The sequence below is a fragment of the Ostrea edulis genome, chromosome 1, assembly GCF_947568905.1.
Source record: "Ostrea edulis chromosome 1, xbOstEdul1.1, whole genome shotgun sequence".
NCBI classification, from domain to species: domain Eukaryota; kingdom Metazoa; phylum Mollusca; class Bivalvia; order Ostreida; family Ostreidae; genus Ostrea; species Ostrea edulis.
Window position 1 is genome coordinate 61,639,989 of NC_079164.1, and position 24,608 is coordinate 61,664,596.

Sequence of the window (24,608 nt, forward strand, 5' to 3'; positions counted from 1 at the left end):
AGACGTAGAACGATTATGCAAGTCAATTGAATCACCGCATACTTTGAAGAGAGGAATATTAATTTCAGATGATACATTTGTATTAGGAGCACTCAAAGACAAAGTGTTATCCAATGAGGAATTCGACTGTCTGTGGGAGTATTTAGGCTATTGCCCTGTTCAAAACCATGTGAAATACTTCATTCGCCTTGATGTGAAAGGGAATACTGTGTATGGACTAGATTATGGACGCATGATTAAACGGGACAATTCGACAATAATATCTAGCCAAGACGGGGAATTATACTTCGGAAAAGTGCGTTTTTTTGTAATATTAGACTTAGACCGGATAGGAGATACTACGCTCGCTTTGACCGAGCGTCTACAGTCTCCACGATTTTCGCCAGAAATTAATATCTTGTCTGTTAAAGTAACAAACGAGATAAAGTTTGTCAACATCAAAAACATTCAAGAAGGTTGCATGTATTTATCTGTCGCTGGCACAAATAGACAATACGTGTGCAGATTTCCAAATAAACTAGAATCAGATTGATTATGCATACTAATTGAAAGTACATATTATGTACATGTTATTAACATGTGGACATCCATGGAACTATGGTAAATAAATGGGAATTTTGAAAGACAATTCAAATTGTATGATATGTTTTAATGTATAAAATGTCTAAGTCCCACATTTCTGATTCACGATAATTTCGAAGTTCCAAATTCCGGCTCACGAAAATTCTAAGTTATAAATTCCGTGTCGCATGAAGATTTCCGTCTGTAAAAATAATCTAAGTGTTGATTTTACGTGTGAAGATAGATAACGATGCAGTTTACTGTCGGTTTCCGGGCGGAATTTCTTATTTTTCTGGCCGTAAAATTGGGGTAGTTACGGGCAGAATTTTATTCCTCCCCAATTACAACCAGAAAATAGGCATTCCTTCTACTTTACTGTCTATTCCCGGGCGAATTACGGGCGGATTACGTCTCAAAGTTTCGTACGGGAAGTCAAATAAATTACCAAGAAATAAAATGAAACAACACTAGTTTAAAAGTTAACTTTCATTTGTATTAGAATTATTGATGATCTCAAAACATTAAAACACCAAAAATTTTCTACAATACAACTAATATTTCCAGTCACTTGCTAGAATAATCCCCCTCCCCTTATTTAGGTAAATTCCAATGAATTAACTATATTTTCAACAATTTCTAAAAATTTAACCTAGACATTTCTCTTTGGTTTAGAACACCTCCAAAATGTAGGAAAGTCAAGCTGAAAGTGATAAGTGTTGCTATCATCAACCCCGCTTAACGTCATTAATGACCCAACCTGACGTTATAGATGTAACGTGCAAAAAAGGAAGTATTGGGTCGTCTCAAATATGTACAATTACATAAATTGCGCAACCGGGTCAAAGCAATGAGAAAGTACAATTAGTAAACAAACAACCGGGTCAAAGCAATGAGAAAGTACAATTAGTAAACAAACAACCGGGTCAAAGCAATGAGAAAGTACAATTAGTAAACAAACAACCGGGTCAAAGCAATGAGAAAGTACAATTAGTAAACAAACAACCGGGTCAAAGCAATGAGAAAGTACAATTAGTAAACAAACAACCGGGACAAAGCAATGAGAAAGTACAATTAGTAAACAAACAACCGGGACAAAGCAATGAGAAAGTACAATTAGTAAACAAACAACCGGGTCAAAGCAATGAGAAAGTACAATTAGTAAACAAACAACCGGGACAAAGCAATGAGAAAGTACAATTAGTAAACAAACAACCGGGACAAAGCAATGAGAAAGTACAATTAGTAAACAAACAACCGGGACAAAGCAATGAGAAAGTACAATTAGTAAACAAACAACCGGGTCAAAGCAATGAGAAAGTACAATTAGTAAACAAACAACCGGGTCAAAGCAATGAGAAAGTACAATGAGTAAACAAACAAGGTAACATAACCGCAATAAAAGAAATAAAATAATCACATACAGGTACAAACATTTTAATACTACAGTTCTTGGCATCTGTAAAACAAGAAACTGTTTATATACACATATACTTTAGGAAATACATAAAGTATATGTGTGACAATTTGTATATCAACATCCTGAAATTCGTTACAATATATGAAACATTAACACAAATGACTACTTTGGACCTGTCCTAGAATCAAAACCCTGGGGTTGCAGAAATCACAGGGATGCAGGAGTCCTGAAATTTACAATGTCCTCCCTGTCCCAAAGATGCTTCACATCAATTTTCAAAAAAATAGGAACAAAAATGTTCAATTGTTAACACATTTAATTACTGACAATTTTGACCCCACCCTAATACCAAAACCCCTACCCCTGGGATATGAAATTTACAATTTTTGTAGAGGGCTACTTGCTCATTCTAAATATCCATTTAGTTTAAATTCAGTATCAATAACATTAGAGATGTTTTTTAAATGTTTTACACATAAATACTACACACCAAGTTTGGCCATGCCCTGGAGTCAGAACCCCTACCCTGGCAGGGATCATGAAATTTACAATTTTGTAGAGGCCTTCCTGATCTACATCACTATCCATTTAGTTTTTTCTTATACATGTGCAGTTGAAGAGAAGATTTCAGAAAAGTGGTCAAATTTCGTTAGTTTTTGCCCCAATTCTTAAGCCTCAGGGGTGCAGAAGTCCTGTAATTTACAATTTTATGTTCCACTTGTCCGAAAGCATCGTCGGAAACCCACGGTTGATTACGCTTCGGAACGAAGCATAATCAACGTGTGTTTCCAATGATGGTCCGAAAGATACTTCACACCAATTTGAAAAGAATTGAAATGGTAGTTATCAAGAAGTTAACAAAAAATGTTTGTAAAACAAAAATGCCCCCATGGTGCATCATTTAATTGATACATGTAGTAGTGCCAAACCAATTCAAGATATTGAGCAGACAATATCTTCCTATGTCCCGAGTGAGTTTGATGTCTCTCAAGCAAAGGGTTCTCAAGATACTGAATGGACAGTTTATTCCTATGTCCAGTTTGACCCTTGACCTTTGACCATGTGACCTCAAAATCAATAGGCGTCATCTACTTCTGAAGACGTACCAGACGTACCAGTGTACCAAGTTTGATGTTTGTCAAGCAAAGAGTTCTCAAGATATTGAGCGGACAGTAGTGTTGAATAATCGGAAAAAATTCATAATCGATAATCGGTCCTAATTGGAAGAACTGTATCGATCAATGATCGATATAATCGCTATGTACATTTTGGGGTATTTCACTTTAGTTTTATGCTCGGATATGTGTATATTTTAAGGAAAAAAAATCCAGACGTCTGACTTGGGTTTCCCTGGGTTGGGATACACACACACACACACACACACACACACACATATATATATATAGATATATATATGACTGGCGTCATGAGAAAAGGGCCCTTACGGTCAAAATTTCACATTTTTAGTTTTTCCTAGAATTTTATTATTTATCATTTTCTGTTCACAAAAATACCAAATTTATGCTGTTATCACGTTATTTAACTTTTTAATGACAATTTTTGGGACACATCTGTAAAAATATTACAAACATCAACGTAAAGAAATTGTAACGTCATATGTCAAATATTATGCTGATTATATTGCATGTCCTTGGAATCAATTCTAATTACTTCATATAGTCAAAACTGCCATAGCGACCCACTGTATTAAGCGACTCACTGTCGTATGTGACCATAAAAAGTTCCCCCCAAGACGTTACTCTATATATTGTACCTGTATTAAACGACCACCTGTCTGACGCGACCAACGACCATGATTTTTACAACCTTTTCGTGTATTTTCACGAAATTTTACCTCTATTTAACGACTGTACATTTTTCGATTACAAAGTGATTACTACTTTTGATTTCGGTTGAGCCAACTATTCTGGGAATTATCGCCCCTAACACTTTCGTTTTAATACGCACAGTTTGGCGGTGATGTTGTTTAGTCAGCCCTCTGAATAAATTATTATACCCAAGCTGTCAACATGCAGTGTCGTGTGTGGTTAATTAATAAAATCCGAGTTGTTGTTTATTTAACAAAATCAAGGATCAGGGAATCAAGGCCGGTGTATTTGAAGGTGTGAATTTCGACAAACTTTAAGAAGTGCCGAGTAGACTAGATCGGAAATGAAAATCTACCACTTGTTATACCATTATGTTCAACAGAGTGAAAATTTTGTCCGATTGTGATATAAATCAGGTAAATATTATGCATAGGACTGAAATTTTAAACGGCGTATTCACAGTTTTTCTGCATGAGATACTCGAGGTTTCCAGAATAATGACCGGCACTAGCAGCTCACTTCGACATGTCCCGAGTATTTGACACGTCCGAGTTCAAGAAAGTTGACTGCATTAGTTCTAAGCTTAAAAGATTTGCTGTGCATGTACAATGGATAATGTAATTTATTTAATGTTTCTCAAATTGAATAACATATTTCCAGCATTTATTGTACAAAAGGAGACGCAACACTTCACCATTTGCTTTCTTACCACAAGCATTGCATTTTTTAGTTACACTGTGCAAGTAGGCTATACATAAATACTCTTTACAACAAAGTGTTTATAAGTTTTAGAAAATTTACATGCAGTTTATAAATAAGTTATAAATCTCGTGTAAATGTGTTATATGAAATGCATGCAAAGTTTATCATTCTTAAATAGATTAAATGTAATTTTTGATGAATAATAAATTATGATACAACACATTGTATTCTAGATTTTTAACTACAGTGTATTATTAATTTTATTTTACAACTATTAAAACCGTACTTGATATTCTTAATGATAAATTCCAAATACATGTAGTCATTTTCTCCATTGTACAAATTATTTGCGAAATTTTATCCATTAACTGCGGAAAATAGGCAACCTAGCTGTATTAAGAGACCACCTGTCATATGTGACATTTTTTCCATTCTCCGTTGGACGGTCTCTTAATACAGGTTTGACTGTATATTCATTTCAAACACAAATATTTGATCTTATATTGTGGGGAAAAAGAAACATTATATAGAAATGGTAATATCTTAATTCCCAATGACCTGAACACCGGTGAATGCGCATGGAAAGACGCAGCATCAATTTTACCATTCCAGATTAAGTTCACATTTACGCAATCATTTTACATATGTGTTTTTTAGAACTCACTTTCAACACAAATATGCATAAATGAATGAATAAATTTAAGGTTAAATAGTAAATGAATAAATATAGTTCAATGACATTACTTGTCGGCGAGAATTCATTCCTCAGTCAGAGCGAGACACGGTACATCTTTGACTGGATCTTTTACAAACAATCTTACCTGACAGTATATGTATCTTTGTCTTATGAATTTAATTCATGATAATATGATATAAGTTCATTGCTTAAGCCAAAATTGTATTTAATCAGATATATAGGTATCTGACCTTTAGCTAAAACACGCGGTAGTCTCCTGTAAAATATATCAACAGCTGTGTTTCGACACAATGTAATGAGCTTTTCGTCATACACCGGAAATGAAAGTGAAAATTTCGAAGTAGCACACTTTGAAATACCCGACAGATGACAAAACTTCTCAGAAACAAACTGGTGTGTTCCAGTTCCACTACAGGAACGTTTTGTGAACGATGACTACGCGGTGCATTTCACTCTACACTGTTCTTACCAGGCAAATGTAAACTAAAATTTAACTAAATAAAGCATTAAAACTATTGCCATTGAGATATACCAATAAATGTACGAGAATCCAGTATCTGTCAGACTTTTTATGTGTTCAGGCTAATGAAATCTTTATGTGGCCTGACTAAAATGCAACAACGAATGTATGACATAACGTAGCAAAGCAAGAGCGCTATCCAACACTAAATGTGTTTATCAGTGGATTACATAGAAAGTATGTATTATTTAACCTACACAACCATCGCGAATGGATATGACAGTTGTATGATGTACCATAAAGAAAACAGTGTTAGGGCCATGGGGTGGCATTTAATTGAACCATCAACGCCGTTCTTATAGTCTTCATGATTATATTATTTTTACCGCCCCTTCCATAGATGCCCCGAAAAGGTGAATTTTTCTTGGTGTTGTGATTGATTGTATCTTGCTTAACGTCCCGCTCGAGAATTTTTCACTCATATGGGGACATCACCAAGACCGGTGAAGAGCTTCAAATTTAGGCCTATGCTCGGCACTTATGGCCATTGAGCATGCCACACCTACTGTGACACGGTCATCCGTTTTTAAGGTCATCTCCGAGAACCCATGACATTCACACCTGATGCCGAGTGTTTGGCGATGGAACTGTCACTACCTGTTTTAACGACTTAGGTCTGTCATGACTGGGATTCGAACCCCGGCCTTCTGCATGCGGGGCGAACGTTCTAACCTCTCAGCCACCTCGGCGGTTTCTTGGTGTTGTGAACTAGAGGGTCCCTCTTGTCTATTATTTTGGGGAGAAATTCAAGGTTTAAATAACCTGAGACATCCGAGTAAGAGGCATCGGACGGCGCGTACGTATACGTGCTATTCTCTCTAGTGAGGTTTACACATTCATATTAACTGCGTGTCGAGGAGCAGAAATATTTCTATATCTAGAACTTTATACCCATGGAATTATATTTTGAATTGAAAAAAAAAATACATTCTGTTATTTTGCAATATATCATTTGTAATACTTAGAAACCGTTTTCCAAGTTAAAAAAAGTCATATGAATAAAAATAATTCAAACTGAAATACAGCAGTTACATATGATGTGGTAATTTGAATGTCTTTTGAAGTGCGTGAAGAAGTTTCTAGTTTTGTATATAACTGTGCATGTAGGCTACCTTAAAATTTTTCGATTAGATGTGTCAGTTCTCCCTCCGTTGAGACAGTGACCAACACGCAGTATCGAATAGATTTACATTTTATTAGATCTTAGATGGGCGATTTTAATGTAAGGAAAACATAAATTGTTGACAGCCCAACCTTTCTACATTTTTTGTTGTTGTTTTGTTTGCATCCTAATTTGCACTAAGAATATATTTACAATGTTTTACAATATGGCAGCGGACATGCAGTAGTAAAACAAAATACATGTAAGCGGTTATGTATGAATATGCGCTGTTCACACATCGCATTTATTCAGTTTGTGTGAGTGAAATAGTAAAAGTTTACAAAGACATGCATGCACAGGGGCGTCGGATTCTATGTTGGAACTGCCATGTGATTATTTATATAATTAATGCATCCAGAATGTAAGCAAATACAACCAACAAACACTTTCTTACGTTGCCGCAATTTTGACGTTCACGAACTTTGACATAGTTTTCTGTGAATTGTGACGTTGAAAGATAAGGGCCCTTTTCTCATGACGCTAGTCATATATATATATATATATATATACAGTGGAACCCCGTTATTACGTTTCCCCTTTATTACGTTAGTCCGCATATTACGTTGGAATTTCAAAGCACAAAACCATTTCTTAACAAACCTATATAAAATAGACCTCGTTATTACGTTGTCCTAAAATGCCGGCACTTGGTATTACGTTGTAAAAATTCCGACAAAAACGTAATAAACCCCTAATTATTCAATAGTGATTCTCAAAATAATAAACCATTCACACCTTGACTGCCTGAGGCAGTCACCATGTAAATTTCCTGGTCTGTTTGGGGATTAGAGACGCTTGACTGATAACGCTTCGATAGATCTAGCGACATCAATACAGGTGAATACCCCGTATAGAAGCCAGTGATAAACAATTAAATAATGTTTATTTAGAAATTGTCCTCTATGAAATTTACTTCATTTTTCATATTTTGATAATCAAAGAAATAATTTCTCAACCACCTGCGTGTTGATGCGCACGTGATTTTAGTGCCATCATTTAGCGTTATAAATGAAATCTTCGTGCATCATTATATGATTACCTTCGCTATTAAAACTCTATTCACGGAAAGCTTTGGTAACAAACAAGAAAGACAAGATTTATCGTAGCGATGTTACAACCATTTGGGTAACTGCTTGGACATAGGTGACTAAAGGTGTTCAATTAAAAAAATTGTTCGTTGTTTGGACATGCAGCTTGGGTGTTCGTAAATCTCATCCATACATACACCAATCTATCGGCCGATTCGTGCACGGCATTTACCTCAGTGAATATTTTAAAATCCCTTGATACGCACGTGATTTTAGTGCCATCATTTAGCGTTATAAATGAAATCTTCGTGCATCATTATATTTCTTTTTATGTGGATTGCGCTTAAATTGTTCTCCGTGCATGTTTATCGTTGGTGAGAAGTGTGCAAGTGTTGGGTATCGTGTGCGTTTTGTGTCTATAGTTTTGTTGTTTTTTGGGTGGGATTTTTTTTATTGTGTTGTGTATTGTGTAATTCGAGAACTTAATAAAAACGATGTTTTGTTATTTTTTAAATACGAATGTTGAATACGAACCGGAACGAGTTATTGAGAGAAATTTACATGAACGCATTGTTTTAAAGTTGAACAAAATGGTGGTCCAAACGAATGCAGAAAAAGCAACGTTTATCAAAACATCCTTATGTATCCTACATCGAAATAAAGAAAAGGGATAAGAACATGAAGAATTACGGACATTAAAGATAAGATGTAAATAAAACAAAGTATCATAGTCTTTTAAACAAAGAAACAGTAAAGATATATTCACACAACCCTTCACAGAGTACCAACGGACGATATACAATCACCAAATGATATTTTAACTGGGAACGTTTATTACGTTGCCCCCGGTATTACGTTATTTTATCGTGACAAAATGGAAAACGTAATAACGGGGTTCCACTGTATGTATATATATATATATATATATATATATATATATATATATATATATATACACACATACACTCATATATATGAATTTATCAACTAATCCGAGATTCCTGATTTTACATCGAGACATGTGCGTGCGAGATTTAGAGCGGACTCCTTATTGAAAAGTGGGAATTCAGCTAATGTAGCTTTGCTTACCTTTTACAACTTTATTTCATGGGTCTAGATAGGATTCAATTATCGGTTGAGTATTATGTCAGACTACTTTGACGCCGATTGGAATTTAGTGAATTTGTGTGCTGACGTCATGCGCAAAGAAATCAAATGGCAAGTAGGCGCCCTAAGTCAAAGTGACGATTCATTTGTCAGTGTTAGAGCTATTTACATGGCAATAGCATCGTATTAATCATGCTTAACTTGTAGAATAATCATCCGATAACTGAATCCTCGCGTCTTGGAAAGTAAACCCGCGAAATAAAGCTGTAAAAGGTAGGCAAAGCAGCGACAATAGCTGGTGTCACTGAATTCCAACTTTTCAATATGGAGTCCACTCTGACTTGGCCCCGCACATATCACGATATAAAATCGGGGTTAACAGTCAGAAGAATCTCGGATTATTTATCAACTAATGTACAGGCGACAATCGATTATGGAAAATAAAATCGATAATCGGAATCAAAGAGCCAAAAATGATCGACAATCGATTGTCGGCAACAATCGTTCATCACTAGCGGACAGTATATTCCATGTCCAGTTTGACCCTTGACCTTTGACCATGTGACCTCAAAATCTATAGGGGTCATGCTCCCCATAAAATGTACCAGTGTACCAAGTTTGATGTCTGTCAAGCAAAGGGTTCTCTAAACATTGAGTGGTCAGTATATTTCAATGTCCAGCTTGACCTTTGACCATGTGACCTCAAAATCACCAGGGGTCATCTACTCCTCACAATGTATCAGTGTATTAAGTTTAATTAATGTCTGTAATCAGGGTTTGGCACTAAGGCATGTCCGACCGACCGAGTCTACTAAATGATAGGTCTGGTCGGTAAAATGTTGATTTACTAGTCCGACTGGTCATGTTGAAAAATTTACAAGAAACTTTACTTTAAACTATAATATATTTTATTCTTAACTAGAAATACAAGAGGCCCATGGGCCTCCTAGAATCGCTCTTCTGATACATTGTAGAACAGGAATATCTAAATATAGCCATGAAATTCAAAAAGTATATCACAGTGACCTACTTCTTAATTGACACACTCCGAGGACTCAAGATACATCAACTGAAACAGATTCATGATTCTAGGCCTTTAGCATTTGATTTAGATATAGCTTTGAAGTTAAACAAGAGGCCCATGGGCCACATCGCTCACCTGAGTCACTTTAACATATGGAAAATGAATTTCCCATTGTTATTCCATTCACCCGACCTCTGGGGGCCATGATATGAACAACTTGAATCTGCATTATGTCAGGAAGCTTCCATGTAAATTTGAACTCATCTGGCTCAATGGTTCTTAAGAAGATGTTTAAAGATTTTTCCTATATAAATACATATAAAATATGGTTTCCCCTATTGTGGCCCCACCCGACCCCTGGGGGCTATATGAACAAACTTGAATCTGCATTATGTCAGAAAGCTTCCATGTAAATTTGAACTCTTCTGGCTCAATGGTTCTTGAGAAGAAGATTTTTAAAGATTTTTCCTATATACACACATATAAAATATGGTTTTCCCTAGTGTGGCCCCACCTGACCCCCGGGGGCAATGATATGAACAAACTTGAATCTGCATTATGTCAGGAAGCTTCCATGTAAATTTGAACTCTTCTGGCTCAATGGTTCTTGAGAAGAAGATTTTAAAAGATTTTTCCTATATAAATACATATAAAATATGGTTTCCCCTATTGTGGCACCATCCGACCCCTGGGGGCCATGATATGAACAAACTTGAATTTCTATTATGTCAGCAACGTTCAACAAAACTGGTACAGTGGTTCATGAGAAGAAGATTTTTAAATGACCCCACCCTATTTTTACACTTTTGTGATTATCTCCCCTTTGAAAAGAACCTGGCCCTTAATTTGAACAATTTTGAATTCCCTTCAACTAAGGATGATTTGCATTAAGTTTGAATGAAATTGGCTTACTGGTTCTGGAGAAGAAGATTTTTAAAATTTTCAGTGTATCTATACTGATTTGCTATTATCTCCCCTTGGATAAGGGGGTTAGCCCTCATTTGAACAATTTTGAATCCCTTTCACTCAAGGATGATTTGTGCCAACATTGGTTAAAATTGGCCCAGTGGTTTTGGAGAAGAAGTTGAAAATGTAAATGTTTAAGAGACAGACAGACGGACGGACAGACGACAGACAAAAAGTGATCAGAAAAGCTCACTTGAGCTTTCAGCTCAGGTGAGCTAAAAAGTAGATCAAGGTGACCTAATTTATAGTCTGCAAACTCCGAGGACTCAAGACAAAAGTTCGATGATGTTAAGTCAAATAGTACCTGAAAATTTAAATGTAACTGTCCAAAAGTAGGTCACGGTGACCTACTTTGTTCGACACACTGAAGACTCAAGATGCATCAAAAGACAAGTCAAATAGTATTCAAATATAGCCGTCAAATTCCAAAAGAAGGCCACAGTGACCTACTTTTTGGTCGACACACTCTGAAGACTCAAAACCCATCAACTGACAAAGTTTGATGATTGTAGGTCAAATAGTATCTGAAATATTCAAATATAGCCATCAAAATCCAAAAATAGGTCACGGTGACCTAATTTTTAGTCAACACACTCTGAAAACTCAACATGCATCAACTGACAAAGTTTGATAATTGTAAGTCAAATAGTATCTGAAATATTAAAATATAGCTGTCAAATTCCAAAAGTAGGTCATGGTGACCTACTTTTTGGTCAACAAACTATGAAGACTCAAGATGCATCAACTGACAAAGTTTGATGATCCTAGCTTTCATAGTGTCCAAAATATGCATCTAAAATTGAAAATGTGAAATTTGAATGTCTGCAAAATTCAAAAAGTAGGTCACTGTGACCTACTTTTTTTTATAAATATGTTTCTAAGCCTCTAGACACATCAACCTACAAGGTTTGATGATTCTAAACCTCTCGGTATCTGAAATAACAACCTAAAATGTATTCATAAATGATTAGCCATAAAATTCAAAAAGTAGGTCATGGTGACATACTTTTCAAATGACGCACTTCAAGGTCCCATGATCCATCAACTGACAACTTTTGATGATCATAAGCTCAAAAGTGTCGAAGCTATGCATCAAACTCCATTTAATAATAATTACCTGGGAAATTCAAAAAGTAGGTCACCATGACCTACTTTTGAGACAACATTATATTAGGTCCTAAGATGCATCAACTGACAAAATTTGATGATCCTAGTCCTTATACTAAGCAAAATATCAAAGTTTTAACAAAACAAAATTTAAGGTCAACTTTGAAGTGACCTTGAGACCACAACCTTTGCCCCAGGATGATGCCTTGAACAAATTTTTATCTACAACCTATCCTCATCCTTATGCATAAGTTTGGTGATAATTTGCCCAGTGGTTCTTGAGAAGAAGATTTTTTAGCAACCACTACTTTTGTTTGCATTTTCCTAATTATCTCCCCTTGTTAAAGGGTCACAACCCTAGTTTTAGTACAAATGAAAGCCCTTGGGCCAAGGATACCCTGTGACAAATTTGACAAAAATTGGCCAAGGGGTTCTTGAGATATAGCCCTTTTCCCAAAAAGTTGACGCACACCGCACGCCACACATATGGCCATATGATTAGCTCTTTGAGCCTTCAACTCAGAAGAGCTAATATATGCAAAGAGTTTGCGAGCAATTTTGAATCATGTGATGACATAATCTCTTTTTTTAGTTCTAATAGATAAGTCACGTTCGGAAGTGATGTTTTACGACATCTACTCTATGTTTAAGAGTGCATTCGAGAACGCTGTTCTTCGTACGAGTATAAATTCCTGTCGATCCAGAACGCCGAGTACACATCCCGAGAACAGGTTTAAAATGCAAGAACTCATACCACCTCCGTAGGTAGTGTGGTTGAAGAACACGTTCGTTCTCACATGTTCTCGTCATTCGTGACTCTAAGAACGGAGCACGAGAACAACAGGAACAGCGACCTCAAATGCACTCAATGTGTATAAAGTTATGTTTAGGATAAATAGATATATATATAAATTGAATTCATTTTCATTTTAAAAAAAACAACAGCAGTTTGTTTGAATTTGGTATAAGAAAGTGTTTATCAAATTAATAAATTACGTCGTACACAACCATTTTTCGATGTTAACATATGTGGGGGAATGTCTCTATATTCAAATACGACTTCTCGTCCTCAAGAAAAGATTTCCCCAAGAGAGAAGAAAAAGGAAGAGGTTGGGAAGAAACAAAGCAGGGCTTATGAAATAGAAATTTTTTTTTTTAAAAAGCGGTTGAGGTCATTTTATTCTAAATGGACTAAAGAGTTTCCGTACTAGGTAGAATTTAAAGAAATAGAAAATGTGTTTGAAAATAAAAGCATCAAACTGAATATTTGACAAGACTAAAGACTTTTTTGAGACAATTAAATGTGTTTTAGTTCAAATTTAACATTTGGCATTTGAATTAAGTATCTGAATATGGAGAAACAATCAGTTTTTTCTGGAAAGTTGGTCAGGGCTAGTGAATGTAAGGTCAGGTCTAATCAAAAAAGTAAATGTCAAACCCTGGTCAAGGAAAGGTTTCTCAAGATATTGAGTGGACAGCATCTTCCAATGTCCAGAGTAGATTGACCCTTGACAGAGCTGCCAACATTATGAAATGGAAAATAGTAAGGTAAGGCCCCCTGCCGCTGGAGATATTTTATGAAGAAAAATATAACCTGAGCAATTTTAGGCATATTTCAAATCCAAATTTAATGAATTTAGACATACTAATTGTTATGCATTTTCCAACTGCAGAAGGTCAAATACATCTTTTATTGATTTTATTTTCTTGGGTATAAAACTTTGTTACTTTAGTACGTACACTATATAATTTTACAGTTACTGTGTCAGTTATTATGGCAAGTTTTTTAATGTCATTTTCCCCGCTGTGAAAAATGTTAAAGTTTGTCAAAGAGATTGTACACTTATCACCCCCCCCCCTTCTGACTTTGAAATGGATAGATGTTTACAGTGTACTTGCATGTTCTTTGAATTACTGGCTCTATTAGGTTTTCTTCTTTGGGGGAGTATTGTTGTTATTTCCATCAACACATGCCTTACGGGAAAAGAGTACCAATTCATTTCCCATAGACCTCAATGTTAACCTTTGGCCCTCTCACCAATTAACTATATCGATTTTAAACAAATGACCGCAAACATTTCAAAGTTCATTCCAAGTGTTGCTAAAAAATGACAAAAAATATATAGGGTCCCGTGCCTTTTATAGGCCATATTTGTACTTTTTTACAACACATAACAATCTGCAGTAAATTACACACTTCATTTTAAGCACACCCCCACCATGGTAATTTCCTCAGTCATTTCTCAATTTTGTGTGATAATTTTTCATCCTGACAATTAATTTGAACCTCTATAATACTGAGCGAAGCTCGGACGGGCCGAAGACCCGTCCGCGAAGCAAGGCTCTAAAGGTAACACGTATGTAAAAGAAAAAAGTCAAAATCAGCAAAAGAAAAAGAGATAATCTCTATATACGTTCACTGAAATTTTCGTGATCCATATGGGCGCCGCCATTTATTTTTTCATTATCTGCTTCAACAGTTATTCGTGTTTTATTTTGAATGCCAATAATAGAAGACTCTAACGTGCAATTCGTAATTTAAACACTCAGTTTGTTCAAAGTGAATAGTATAATTATAATTGTAACAGGTTTTAGCAAATAAATACATATAAAATCGTAATACGACTAAATAGATGAACGAGTTCATGAGTTTCTTTGAATAAGAATATACGATAAAATTACGGTTACTTTTTACCATTTTGAATTTATTGGTTAATTTTGTTTAGTTTTAACGGCCTTTTTCATTGCATACGGAATGTAATATAGTTGTTTATAATTGTTTGCTTTGAAAAAGAGAAAAAAGTCGAGGCTAAATGTGACGTCACAATGCACAGTTTACGTCGCCTTGCGTTTTATTTCCCGCGTTCAATGAATAGGCGGATCATGTAAAACTGTTGTCCCCATATAAACTCCTTTAATATTGAGATGTTACTGGGTGTTTAGCGCAAGGAAATTTCATTCAAAATATATATTTTTAAATGAATCATAATCTACCGTACTTAACGGAATTATGATTACCACTTGGGACACTCCAATGACCATTACGTACATGCTTCGCTCGGTCTAACGGTCACACCGTATACATATTATTTCTTTCAATTCTAAATAATTTCACTCTTGATATTAGCCAATCACGCAACACCTAGACATTTATACCTCCGCTCAATCTTGGGTAAACTGCGTCCGGGTTATGCATACAGGGGTTTGGTATTCTCATTCCTTACGCTTAGTAGCAGCTGCCATATTGTTTATTTCAAAGCATTAAAATGATCGAGATTTTGTATACATATAGACTATGCAAACAAACGTAGTAACGACTATGGTTTGTTTCTTATAAAAGTAAAAACCAATGACGGACAGCTCTAAAACTTTCGAAATGTCAAATAAGAGAAAATCGGAAGAGATATAGTGAAATCGTAAGGCGTATTTTCGGCCCTAAAATCGTAAACTTTACGCCAAAATCGTGAGGGTTGGCAGCTCTGCCTTGACCTTTGACCTGAAAATCAATAGCGGTCCTCTTCTAATCATAACCAACCCACATATGAAATATCATTACAATGAAGTGAATGGTTCTCAAGATATTGAGAGGACAACATGTGGTCTACTGACTGACAAGACAGTTGCAAAGCAATATGCCCCTTTTCTTTGAAAGGGGGCATAAAAATTTTCAATTGTTAACAAACATCGTACACAGTACTTTCTGTTTCATAGCGAGTGCTCGCATTGTTTCAATATTCAAGGTGAATTAGTTGACGGTATATGTATGAAATGTTAATGCATTTGGTACACGTATTCAGGTAAGTCCTGTTTTGTTTGTAGGTCCTGTTTGTAAGTCCTGTTTGTGGGTCCTGTTTGTAAGTCCTGTTTTGTTTGTAGGTCCTGTTTGTAAGTCCTGTTTGTGGGTCCTGTTTATAAGTCCTGTTTGTAAGTCCTGTTTATCAGTCCTGTTTCTAAGTCCTGTTTTGTTTGTAAGTCCTGTTTGTAAGTCCTATTTGTATGTCCTGTCTGTAGGTCCTGTCTGTAAATCCTGTCTGTAGGTCCTGTCTGTAAGTCCTGTCTGTAGGTCCTGTCTGTAGGTCCTATTTGTAAGTCCTGTTTTGTTTGTATGTCCTGTTTGTAAGTCCAATTTGTAAGTCTTGTTTGTAAATCCTGTCGGTAAGTCCTGTTTGTAAGTCCTGTTTTGTTTGTAAGTCCTGTTTTGTTTGTAAGTCCTGTTTTGACACTTGAAGAGAGGATCTAATTGCACCTGGGATCCGTATCCACTCATTGGTATGGTAGTACACCATTGTTCTAGCAATTTAACTCATAGTCTCCAAATTCACACCCGCACTTGAAGACAACAAAAGTTGAAGATCATAACAAGTAAATAATTCATTCTACTTTTCTAACATCTTTAAAACATGTCCATTCTTAATCAATCGAAGACTTATACACACTTATACTGGGAATATCATTTGAAATTTTGTTTGTTATAAAACCCCTTTGCAACCAATCCATAAAAATCCCCTACTATACAATTTTGTGTTCTTTTCATCAACGAATTCATTTTGTCTTCTACGACTCCTACCGAGCGTAAGTTGATCTACAATGACTCGATAATGCCTAGGTGAGTACCGAAAGACCATTCAGAAACAAACCGTTCAAGGGAACATAAAACTTTATCGAGAGGAAACGGTTTTAGATGAGAATGGAACAGTTTGGTTTGGAAACAGAACACTTTGCCCTAGAATGTAATGCTGAATGATTTGAACGGAACAGTTTGGTGTGGTAACAGAACAGTTCCAGATGAGAATGGAACAGCACAAGAACTATTCATTTGATGTAGTAGTATGCTTCAGGGTATGTGCTTTACTTTATTACAACAGAGAAATTGTACTTAAGTTTATGAAAAGATTAACTGTAAGCTTTACATCAAATGATCATGATCAGCTTGGTTAATGATAGGCTTTTTGAATGGATCTCAATGTTTTGTTATCATTAAAAGAAAAGGGGCAGGCAAAAGAGAACATGTAACATATAGCAAATTTGAATCTACATTAAATAGTTTATTTCTCAAGATGCAAATGCGGATATAATTAGTGGGTTAAAACTTCTTCTGTCAATGTGATATTCTTTTATAATTTCCTCTATAAGAAGAATATGTCATGCTACATGGGGATTATTACATAAAATTTTAAGAATATCACCACCTTGACACATTGAATAGAGATTTATGAAGGTGGGGTTAAGAAAAAAATGAAAATAACATCTGCCTATTCCAGATGTGAAATTTTGCATGTAGTAACCAACCATTTCAGATTCTTATATGTATATGTACCTGTGCTCGCATTAACGATAGCACCGTCAACATATTAACTTCAGATCACAGTGTGATAAGAAATTTGACAATTTATGAAAAGTTCTCACAAAATAAAAAAAAGTTTTGGTGTCCCCAAACAAATTTCCAAGAAATCAAGATTTATATGAGACCCAGATTCTCAGTGATCTTTCTTTACTGGAGTCATGCTTTTAACGATTTGCAAAAAAATTAATCAACATGTTCTGTCTAGTTAATAATTACCTTTCGAAGTCTTACAGCATCTGAGTCTTTCTGTGTAGATTGTGAATTTCTCAGAATTAAAGTTAAAATTTCTGCAAAGCAAAGTATACAATGAGAAAGCACAATGTAAGAGGGCTGTTCAATATGTAATGTATATTGTACAATATCTCAATAGCATTCGACTCAAATAGTGAAATGAACATTACATCCCTTCAAAGTATTCTCCGCGGTTTGAAATATATAATTTCAATCTATGAATCCATTTCTGAAATGTGTCACGGTATGCTGAATTAGGTAGACCTCTGAGACACTGACTGATGGTTGAGCCAAGGGTTTGTCGGGACTTGTAACAACCACCAGATAAGAACTTTTTTAAGTTTTGGAAAAAGGAAAGCCGCATGGGGCTAGATCTGGAGAGTATGGTGGGTGTGGCAAGACGGTAACCTTTTCCGACTTCAAAAATTGCTTCACAAGCTCAGATGTATGTGATGGAGCATTATCATGAAGTAGACGAACATGCCCAAATCCTGACACAGGGCATCGTTTATGATAATATTTCTTGAGCTTTTTTAGTATAACATCTCGGTAATACCGACCTGTAACACATTTTGCCCTTCACCACCAGAATTTATACGGTTATACCATCACATGAGAAAAATATGCAATAAAGAACCTAGCTTCTTTGTGCTTATGGTTCTTTTGGCAACTACAGGCTTTCTACCGTGTTTAATTAGCCATATTTTGTTTCCAATTTTTCTTACTGGTTCGAAATAGTGAACCCATGTTTCGTCACCAGTAACAATGTTTGCAAATTGTCTTTGATTGAATTTGGGAAATATTTTGAGCAATTGCTTAGTGATTTGTACTCGAACTCGTTTTTGGTCATCTGTCAATATATGCAGTATCCATTTAGCAGAAATATTTCGTACTTTCAAAATACGCTTCAAAATGAAATGCACCCACGATAGCGATATTCAAACAGTTTTGGCAATATCACGAATCGTGTATCTGCCATCACTTTCAATTATATCCCTGACTTTTGAGACATTTGCTTTGCCTGTTACAGTCGCAGGTCGGCCAGATTTTGCTGCATCTTTGACGGACTCTGTGCCAGTCAGAAATTTCTTTCTCCACCTATGAACTGTCTCATAAGATACCTCATCAGACCCATAAATTTCCCCCAATTCAGTAAAAAACTGCATTACCGAATGACCGAGTTTTGTGTGAACTTTTATATAAGCTTTAACTTCTTCAATATTCCCAACCCGTTTTACAACAGTGGTCAATGACTGGCTCTATTGAAATAACTATAAGTTTAAAACTATGTGGAGCTGAAGGCTCGTGTTTATACCGTTGGAAAGGTATTGAGTAGAGCTATTCAAGAGTATCATCATCCATGAAATCGTGCAAAGCGTTATCACGCTGTGGTACAATACACATTACATATTGAACAGCCCTCGTATATATACATGCACAGTTGCTTGAGGTCATGTATGAAAAAGAACTCTTCTGATGATACAATGACTTAATTCATGTATTTGAATGATACGTAAAATTTTTGGCAAGCAACTGTGCATGTTGTAACATACATTTATGTTTTAACATTTATTAGTAGCACAATGTTTCTTGAAATATCAATATATATAGGAAACGAAATCATTTGAAGCTGTGAGTTTTCGGGTCGTATGGAGCTTTAAGGAATATTTGAAGGTATGTTTGGACACAAGTATAGTAAGAAAATATGTTAAGAATTTTTTTATATTAAATTTATGAGACAGCAACACAAGAATACAACGATATCATGCCTCAACCTTGCGCAGCTTTTTGTGCACTGTAAATTGAAGTTTTTATAAGGGGTGGATCTGTAGCTCTCTGTTCCGTCACAATATTTTTTCAGAGAGCTACAGTTCTGCAGCTAGGCTACCATGGGCACTATAGTTACTTCCTCCTAACTTATATAAAAGATAATTCATCTGTTAGTGATTTTAAACTATTACCCTGTGTCTTGTTATATCTGACAATTAAGTCTTTGTTTACATCATCTGTCATTACTATAATGCTCAACATTTGACATATTCCAAAATCAAAATAATCTTTTTTAGTGAAATGAATAAATGTGTTACCTTGCCATGGTAACCTCAAATCACTTTTTGTTGATATTTCAACAATTGCTTAGTAAAGGTATATACTCTGTATATATTCATATAAACAAATGACCTTGATAATTGTGTTTATTGATGGTAGTTTACATAAGAATTAACTTTACCTAAAATCCATGTCTCCTCACCATAAATGGAAGAGTTTGACAGTAATTCACTGGAAAAAGCTTCAACAAAATCTGTAGAGGAAATTTTACTGAAAAGACACATCAACATACAAGAAAATTAATAACTACTGTACTAACAAAAGGAGTTTAAGCACATGAAACCTAAGCATTTCTTGCATCCAACTACTTCATATCAAAAGTGAAATTCAAAACTCATCAATAGGTTGAGGAGGTTATTGTTTGTACAAGCATGTTTTACATCCCAGTGAGAAAATTTCTTTTTTAATATGAAGATGAAACCAACTATAGGTGTTTAGCCAATTCAGATCTACAAGTATTACACAAAACCACAAAAAAACGTCATTGTGCCAACACCTTCAACGATAATGATCCTGGTGCTTTAAGGGATAAGTCCATAGGCCCTGTTCAAACACTGCTATGCCGATTTTTAGAATCACGGATAAATCAGAACACTTTCCACACTGCACTTAATTCAACATCAACACAGTTTACTTCTACACACAAAAAGCACCTCCTCTTACTAAAGAATCAAATAATCATGAAAATACAAACTAGATATTCATTCCAGTAATAACTAATGCCATACCATCAATGTATCACCCATACCTATCATATCCTGAGAGGGGAGGGGGAGGCATGTATCATTTTCAGCCTCAATGACTTCACTCTTTTGGATAGAATGACCTATTTTTGGATTGAATGACCTATTTTTGGACAGAATGTCCTATTTTTGGATAGAATGTCCTATTTTTGGATGGAATGTCCTGATAGGAAGGCTTCAGATCTTCAGTTCAATTGGTTTTCCTGACTAATTTGTGCAGATACGTCTGCGACTCTGTGATTGTACATGCACAACACTATAGACTACAAAGCAGCAGTTTATGTGTTCGAATCCAACAGGGAATTTTTATTGAATATTCATTACGTCAAACATCCGAATATCATAACAGAACATCATTTTCTTCTCAATTTCAATGTGAAAACACTTTATATATACTACTTACAAGGATAGGTAGGTATTCAGAGACATAACTTCTTCCTTATGAAGAACCCATAATAGAAAAACTGGCAATATTTTCTGGAAAAAAAAGAACAAGATGTGTTTGTGAAACATTGATGCCCCTATATGGCAGCAAAGTAATTCTGGTACCCAAAGAAAAGTCTAAGCATTCAAAAGTTATATGTTGATTAAAGTTTTTCAAAAGTAGATCAAAGTCAAGCGGTCAAACATTTTAGCACTAAAAGAAAGGTCTTAAATTGCCACAAGGAATACTCATGTCAAATACAAAAGCCCTATCACTAACCATTCATTGCTTAAGTTCTCCAAGGTCAAGAGGTTAAAATTTTGCTATCCAAAAAAAAAGGTCTCAAAGCCTTATCATCAACCATTCAAAAAATATGGACAATGTTAAAGTTTTTCAAATGCAAGTCAAACCCCAAGAAGAAATTGCCATGCAGAGAGCCACAGGTAAAAGGGGAGGGGAGCAAATGTTTCAGTCATGGGCTCATGGCTTGCGGAGATATAAAGTTTAAGGCCAAAGTTAAATTTTATGAAGGCAGACTAACAGACAGATGAAAAGACCAAAAGAGGCCCATGGGCCACATCGCTCACCTGAGTCACCTTGGCCCATGTTTAAAGATTTTCCCATATATATATATATATACACACACACACACACACACACAAAGCACTAAAATGACGAACGACACGAACAACCAGATTGTCAAATTTTCGGGACGGGTCGTCCCTTCGTGTATGTAGTCGTGCGTTACATTGCTATGAGAGATAAAAAACGACTGAAGAAAACCGGTAACACAGTCGAAATATTTCAACAAAGTGGTTAGAGTTTTTTCTATATTTTACTTCCAAAACAGAGACTTTTTATTTATATATACACACATGTAAAACTTTGATCCCCTTTTGTGGCCCCAACCTACCACCAGGGGCCATGCTGTTAACAAACTTGAATCTGGACTATATCAGGAAGCTTTCATGTAAATGTAAACTTCTATGGCCAAATGGATCTTGAGAAGATTTTTAAAGATTTTTCCTATAAATTTGTATGTAAAACTGTAAAATTTCGATTCTCTATTGTGGCCCCATCCTACCCCTGAGGGCCATGACTTCTGACAACCTTGAATATGTGCTATGACAGGAAGCTTTCATGTAAACTTCTATGGCCCATTGGACAAGAAGATTTTCCCTAAATGAATTATATGTAAAACTTTGATCCCCTATTGTGGCCCCATCCTACCCCCGAGGGTCATGGTTTTAACAAACTTGAATCTGCACGATGTCAGGAAGCTTTCATGTACATTTCAGCTCTTCTGGCCCAATGATTCTTGAGAAGAACATTTTTAAATAAACCCACCCTATTTATGCATTTTTGTGATCATCTCCCATTGCCTTTCAATTGAACAAACTTGAAAGCACTTTGCCAAAGGATGCTTTTTGCCAAGTTTGGTTGAAATTGGCCTAGTGGTTCTGGAGAAGAAGTGGAAAATGTGAAAAGTTTACAGACGGATGACAGACAACGGATGATCAGAAAAGCTCACTTGAGCTTTTAGCTCAGGTGAGCTAAAAACAATTTATGTCCCTGAATCTCTGATTTAAAAGTTATAACCAGAGTGTAAATAGCATACCCATAGACAAAACAACCAGAAATATGCCCCAAATCTTGTGAACATCAAATATACCTCATTACAAAATAAGTTCAGTAATCTTGGTTTGTTGAAAGTTTGTCTGTCAACCACTTCACGGACCATTATGATAAGGTTAGTCATCTTCTCCTGTAATGAAAGCACAATACCATCAAAAACTCCAGCCGTCCTAATCCCTATAAATCTTTTATGTTTTGACAGTATAATAACCTAGAACTGTTCAAATTTATACCCATGTGGGGCACATTATAACTGGGTCATAATTAATATACTGCACTTTAAAGGGACTGATTCACGATTTTACCCAAAATTTTGTTTTTCACTTTTAATGATCAAAATCTGCTGTCTAATGTGTTTCAAAGATTTCAAATGAAAATTAAGGTTATACATCATCATAGAAGCTCATTTTGGAGAGTTTATTAACTGTTTTGTAAACAAAGATTGCGGTATGTTATTGTTTACGAAATTTCAAAAGAAATGGATATCGATCTAAGTTTATTAAATCTTTCACATATTTCAAGCATTTTGGGGGTAGAATTTGTCATCTAAAAGTTAAAATTTGTGATTATGGAAAATTAAGATGAATTATATTACAAAATCAATGTTTCACTTGTTTGTTTGTTTACATAAAAAGACTCGAGTCTTTGTTTACATAACACATATTTAAGTGTGGAATATAGCTTTTATTCTTGCATTCAGAAGGTCAAAAAAATTTCTGTCAACATTAAATGAGTTATATTTTTAATGTTTAACATAAAAAATGAAAAATATTTTTATCAAAAATCGTGAACCAGTCCCTTTAAAGGGAATGATTCACGATTTTCCACAAAATTTTGTTTTTCACTTTTAATGATCAAATCTACTACTGTCTAATATGTTTAAAAGATTTCACATAAAAAATAAGGTTATACATTATCACAGAAGCTCATTTTAGAGAGTTTATTATTTGTTTGTAAACAATGATTGCGGTATATATTATTGTTTATGAAATTTTCAAAAGAAATGGATATCGATCTAAGTTTATTATATCTTTCACGTTTGAAGCATATTTCTGGTAAAATGTGTTATCTAAAAGTTAAAATTTGTGACTATGCAAAATTGAATTGCTTTATATTACAAATTTAAATTAATATTTCACTTGTTTGTGCATATGTACATAAATAGACTCGAGTCTTTGTTTACATAACACAGATTTAAGATTAAAATATAGCTTTTATTCTTGCATTCAGAAGGTCAAAATTTTGGTTGTCAACATTAAATGAGTTATACTTTTAATGTTTTATATCAAAAATAAAAAAATATTTTGTTAAAAAATTGTGAACTAGTCCCTGTAAAGGACACATCTCATGTTTTCAAAGTATACAAAATTACACGTATTTTGTTTTCCTTGTGCTTGTAGTATCACTAATTAATTCTAATAGTTCGTTTGCCGAAATATTGCGATAATTACCACTTAAATCTAAGCCCCAATTTCAAGAAGTTTAGTTAATCACAGGTGACTCTCGATGGCTCAAACTTTGATCTCTTGAAGTTCTCGGTCTCTCAAAGTGAAATCATGGTCCCGATTTTTTTCCCTATATATATAACAAAGTAAATTTACTATCGATCTCTCGAACGTTCGATCTCTCGAAGTGAAGTTGGGTCCCGTAAAACACATTTCATTGTTTTTCACTCTCGAAGTGGTGGTAGCGTATACCCACCGTTACCAAAGCGTGTAATAATTTCCGCTTGGACTTACCTGGATTTTGTTGAATGCCGGAGGGATAATTAGGTGTTTACATAGTTGTTAATCTGGTGCTTCTTTGTGGAGGTGACACACTTGAGTATATAATTGGTTAATTGGCCAGTCTACACCTTGCACTGGGGTTTTGTGTCGTGATGATCAAAATTATATATAATCCGACCATGAATAAAATCTATAATTTGTTTTGACATGACGAGAGAGTAAGTTTTATACATAATTTAAATATCTACAGACTGTTAAATTTCTCGAGTTTGTTT

The 24,608-nt window shown here is 35.1% G+C and overlaps 1 protein-coding gene across 2 annotated transcripts in view; it reads right to left on the reverse strand.

The window, feature by feature from the left end:
• Positions 1–24,608, reverse strand: part of LOC125648524 (Fanconi anemia group A protein-like) — a 166,437-nt gene that overhangs the window by 115,199 nt on the left and 26,630 nt on the right. For both annotated transcript variants that reach the window (XM_056155797.1, XM_056155795.1), the window contains exons 5-8: positions 22,644–22,736; positions 20,951–21,024; positions 19,926–20,014; positions 17,681–17,751 (exon numbers count right to left, since the gene is read on the reverse strand). In XM_056155797.1, the coding sequence (XP_056011772.1) occupies positions 17,681–17,751; positions 19,926–20,014; positions 20,951–21,024; positions 22,644–22,736 (327 nt within the window). The remainder of the gene's footprint in view (positions 1–17,680; positions 17,752–19,925; positions 20,015–20,950; positions 21,025–22,643; positions 22,737–24,608) is intronic.